This window comes from Nicotiana tabacum, chromosome 11 (genome assembly GCF_000715075.1).
Source record: "Nicotiana tabacum cultivar K326 chromosome 11, ASM71507v2, whole genome shotgun sequence".
NCBI classification, from domain to species: domain Eukaryota; kingdom Viridiplantae; phylum Streptophyta; class Magnoliopsida; order Solanales; family Solanaceae; genus Nicotiana; species Nicotiana tabacum.
In genome coordinates, this window is record NC_134090.1 from 158,507,828 (window position 1) to 158,513,077 (window position 5,250).

The window sequence follows — 5,250 nt, forward strand, 5'->3', positions numbered from 1 at the left end:
ATAAACCATGTGCTTACAATACATGGTTCCTCTATGCCAATTCCTAGTGTGCTTTTGCAGATTCCATTAAATTTGTTATCTGTTACTGTACTTAATATCACTTGCCCATCTTGTTTACAGAAATGTTTTGTTCTTTAACATAACGTAGTTGTACCTGCGCGATAGAAATACCCTTCTCCCTTAGGATTTGAATATATTGGTCGTTTAAGTTGACATGCCTCCTGCTCTTCCTTTTCTCTTTGCTTCTTATCTCCTTTCCACCTTCACCCTTAGACTTGGACATTGCAGCTTATCTTCATTAACCAACCTCCTTCCCTGTGCATCTAGATGCCAGAAATGTTGGCATTCTATTTCTCCATGATCTAAAGCATAATTAGCCAAATGATCAGCCAGCTTGTTGCCCTCCCTATGAATATGAGTAAATGTGTAATTTCCCCCATTCATTAGTTGCATCATTTCCTCTACCTGCTCAGATATGATCCATGGTAGTTTCCAAATCCCATCCATTATCTTTTTTAATAACATTGAGTCAGTTTGAAGCCATACATGAGAGTATTGTCGAAATCTGCAGAACCTTAGTGCTTCTACCATGGCCTTCGCTTCAGCTACTGTGTTTGTTATCTCCTCAATCTCCCTCCCTACTGACTTGACTATGTCACCATTTTCATTTCTTATACAAAAACCTATTGAGCTCCTGCCTGGATTTCCCCTCGATGCCCCATCCGTATTAACTTTTAGCCATCCCGCACTTGGAAGTTCCCACAAGACTTTGGTAACCTTAAGTTTGGGAGTGAAATTTTCCATCACAGCTAGAAGATCTTTCCATTTGTGAGGTACTATGTCCATCCCAGGCTTTCTCACTTTCACCAATGCCTGGAGATTTGATGAAACTTGGTAAATCACCCTGCTAGTTGTCACATTATCACCATACTTCATACTATTTCTTCTTTTCCAGAGTTTCCATACTACGCACGAGGGGAGTGCTTGCATTACTGGTTTTAGCCTTAAGCACACATTTGCAGTCCAACATTTTGTGATTGCTTTGTGCAATGTAAGTCCCTCCACAGCTATTACTGCCCTCGATAGAAAATACTTCCAAGTTGTCTTTGCAGATTCTGATCTAAAAAACAAGTGCCGAAAAGATTCCTCATCAGGCTGTACACAACACCAACATTTTGATGGCATGCAGTAGCCTACCTTTTTCAAGAAATCATCTAAAGGTAACTTTGCTTTCCACACTTTCCACATGAAAAATGCTATTTTAAAAGGCAGTCCCTTTACCCAAATCATCCTATAAGCTATTCTTGGTTCGTCTCTTATTCTCGTATAATCCCATGCTGACTTAACACTGAAATATCCTCTTGTTTCCAGCATCCAACAAGGCATGTCAAGAACCTGCTGAGATGAAGGAGGTTTGATTTTCTCCAGAATGTGTACTGCTAAGTCTTCAGGAAGCAATTCAAATAGCCTGTCCACATCCCACTCACCATCTAAGGTAACCTCATGTACATTTTGTACTGTTTCATCAATGCCAAAGTCCTGAGGAACCAAAAAATATAGTGCCCCAAGACCTGTCCAGTTTTCAAACCAAAAAAGTGAGGATCCCCTTTTTGTTTGCTAAAAGATTTGATGTTCAATCAGATCTCTGCATTCCAGCATTTTTCTCCATATGTGAGACCCCCTTTTCCATGGAACAACTATTGAATTCATTTTCTTACAATATTTCTAACATACGAAAGAGCTCCATAGGCTTGATTTCGTTCTGAAATTCCACCACAACTTGCTGAATAATGCCTTTGCTACATCATACAGTGACCTGAAACCTATTCCTCCTTCCTCCACAGGCAAGCATAAGGTGTTCCATGAAGCCCAATGCCTACTAGTTCCTCCTACAGAGCTGCTCCAGAAAAACTGAGCAAACAATTTGTGCAACCTATTTATCACATATTTTGGAGGGTTAACAGCTAATAGTAGATGCATAGGCATGCTTTGCAGTACATTGGATATGAGAACTGCCCTGCCCCTACTGATAATAACTTGCCCTGCCATGATTGCATTTTGTCCATTACCTTAGTAATTAGGGGCTGATAGTATTCCAGCTTTCTCCTTGCATAAAAAATAGGACAACCTAGGTATATGATAGGAAATTCATTCCTCTGAATGCCTGTGATCCTTTCCACCTTGCTGACCACTTCCATGTTTGTTAAATGATGTAGGTACACAGCTGATTTGGTCTTGTTAACAAGCTGCCAAGATGCAGCTTCATATGCCTTCAGCACTTGCATAACCAGCATCAGAGATGTTTCATCTGAGGATGAGAAAATAATCATGTCATATGCATACACCAAATGATTGATCTTTGGACTCCACTTTGGCATCCCAATTCCACAAAAGTACAGGTTAGTATGTAGTTCATTGAGACCCCTAGGTAATGCTTCTGCTGCCAATATAAACAAAGTTGGAGATAGAGGATCACCTTGTTTTACTCCCCTTGAGGACTTAAAGAACCCATGAACTTGACCATTGATTAGAATAGAATACCAATTGTTTGAAACTAATCCAAAGACAATCCCTATCAACCTTTCTGTGAATCCCATCTTTCTCAGTACCTTGGTTAGGAATAGCCAAGATAATCTATCATAAGCTTTGGTCATATCTAGCTTCAGAATGACATTAGGTCCAGCCTTAGTTCTAAGCCTAATGTCAGTCACTATCTCCTGAGTTAGTAGGATATTTTCTACTATATTCCTTCCCTTAACAAAACCTGCTTGTTCCTCCGATATCAGACTTGGGAGAAATTTCACTAGCCTTTCATGTACCACCCTTGATATAACCTTATTTGAAAAATTACTGAGGCTTATTGGTCTTAAATCAGAAAAAGTGGTAACTTCTTTTTTCTTTGGTAGCAGAACTAGGTTTGTGTGTGTTACACACTTGGGTAGCTCATGAAAATTGAAAAAAGCCCTCACCATGTCATACATGTCATCCCCTATTAAGTCCCAACAAGATTGATAGAATTTTCTTGTCATACCATCTGGCCCCCAGCACTATCACCATTAAGTCCAAGTACTGCCACTTTAACCTCCTCTTTTGTTAGCTGCTTAATCAATTCTGCATTCTGTTCAATGTTAATAAGATTAGGAACATGCTCTACGATATCAAATGATGAAGGAGTAGCTTCTTGTGTGAACTGTTCCTCGTAGAATTTGATAGCCTCTTCTGCAATTTCTTGTTCTTCTTCAATCCAGGTTCCTCCACTGTTTTGAATTCTGTTAAGCTGAAGTCTCTTCCTCCTACCTCTCACTTGTGCGTGGAAGAACTTAGTGTTCCTATCCCCTTCCTTGAACCAAGTCATGCCTGCCTTTTGTTGCCAATATTTCTCCTCTAGTGCCAGACATTTGATCAATTCTGCCTGAACCTTTTGTAGCATTTCCCTGTTCATCACTGTAGGATTTGCTTCAAATTCTGCTTCATGAACCATCACTACCCCCTCCATACTTGCTATCTTTTGGACAATATCTCCAAATGTAGCCTTACTCCACAATGAAAGGGCCTTCTTTAATTTTTTTAACTTGTGATTAAAAAGAATATAAGGATTTGCACTGAAATCAGCAGACCAATTCTCTTTCACCACATCTTTAAAAGTCGCATGTTCCACCCAAAAATTCAAGAACTTAAAAGGTTTTTTTATTGGTGGAGTCTCAATATCACACTTCAGATACATTGGACTATGATCAGAACCAGTTTTGACAAATGTTGCACCTCTATTCCTGGAAATGTTTGTTGGAACTCAACATTGGCCAAACATCTGTCTAGTCTTTTGAATATACAATCTTCCTCTGCTCTCCCATTCCACCATGTAAATATGCTGCCTTTAAATCCAAGGTCAAAGAGATTGCAAGTGTTGATGCAGTGTCGAAAATCATCAATTTCATTCAATGACACAGGTAACCCACCAAACTTCTCTTCTTCATCCCATATTACATTGAAATCACCTCCTACAAGCCATGGTGCATCCATATCCCTTGCCATTGCATATAATGAATCCCATAATTCTATCCTCTCAATTGCATCACATTTTGCGTATATCAATGTTAGGACAAACTCCACATGCGATTCAGTATGAAACAATCTTAGTGTTAATTGTTGCACCATATTGTACATAACAGTTACCTCAAATACCTCATCTACGAAAGCCCAGATCTTGTTGGAAACATTTGAAATTGCCTGTGCAAGTCCTATCTTGTTTCAGTACCTTTCCAGTTTTTTTGCTTGTTGCTTTGGCTCCATTAATCTTACAAATTCATAGTGATTTTGCCTATGCATTTTTGTCAACCTTTCAAAGGCCTGTTGTGTGTTGACTGACCTTATATTCCAAATGAGAGCATTCATCACTGATTGTTAGATTTAGTTAGCGTTCTCCTTGTGTGCACCCCAGCTTTTGGTGCTGCAAAATTATCTTTTTGTTGCTTCTTCTTACCTTTTACTGCTGATTTTGCCTTTTCCACTTGCGTAGGTGATAAGTCACCTTGCCTTGCAGCATTCATAAGGTGTTGGGTAGTTGATTCTTGATCCATGTCGTATCCTGATTTACCAGGTTCTTCTCCTTCTTCATTGTCTTCCTTCCCTCCTGATGTAGCTCCAAATGCATTCTTTTTAGGGACCAAGGCCTTCTCTTCTCCTCTTTTTAACAGCTGCAACTGGTTTTTCTCCAATGTAACAGTAATATTTACTATTTCTGTTTTTTGTTTTGGTTGTTTCTCCTTTTCTGTTGAGTTGTGTCCTTGTGGGTCTTCTTGTGATTTCTGAAGTTTATCATCTTCTGTTCCTCCAGGATCATTTACCTCTGGGCCTCTTCCTTCATAGTTTCTAATTTCTGTGACTTCTGCTATTTGAAAATTATTGTTGTGCTCAACATTTTCTGATCCTCCCTTTATTAAAAAATTACCAGTTGTATTGTTGTTATTGGAATGGTGCTCTCCATTTACACTTTGCTCATCTTCTTCTTTGTCCTTCTCATTTGGTTCCTCATAAGCTTGTGCTCCTAGTGGTACTTCGTTCTCCTCTGAATCGTATTCCCTTTGTGCATCCCATAGCCTGCCTCCACAACCTTGCACTCTTTCTTTAAATGAAGACGATTTTGACCCTTCTGCTTGAGAATTTGGAGTTTTATTAAGTACCTTGTTCACTAATGTATCTTGTGATGGGATTTCCTGACATGATTTATTGCTCTTCACTATTCCTTCTCCT

At 39.2% G+C, this 5,250-nt stretch overlaps 1 protein-coding gene across 1 annotated transcript; it reads right to left on the minus strand.

Moving 5' to 3' along the window:
• Window positions 1-246: 246 nt before the first annotated feature.
• Window positions 247-4,155, minus strand: LOC142166087 (uncharacterized). The gene is made up of 5 exons (XM_075224504.1): window positions 3,857-4,155; window positions 3,032-3,770; window positions 2,070-2,834; window positions 1,735-1,911; window positions 247-1,539 (listed from the first exon to the last, which is right to left on the minus strand). Exons 1-5 carry the CDS (start codon window positions 4,153-4,155, stop codon window positions 247-249), a joined length of 3,273 nt encoding a protein of 1,090 aa, XP_075080605.1.
• Window positions 4,156-5,250: the final 1,095 nt, after the last annotated feature.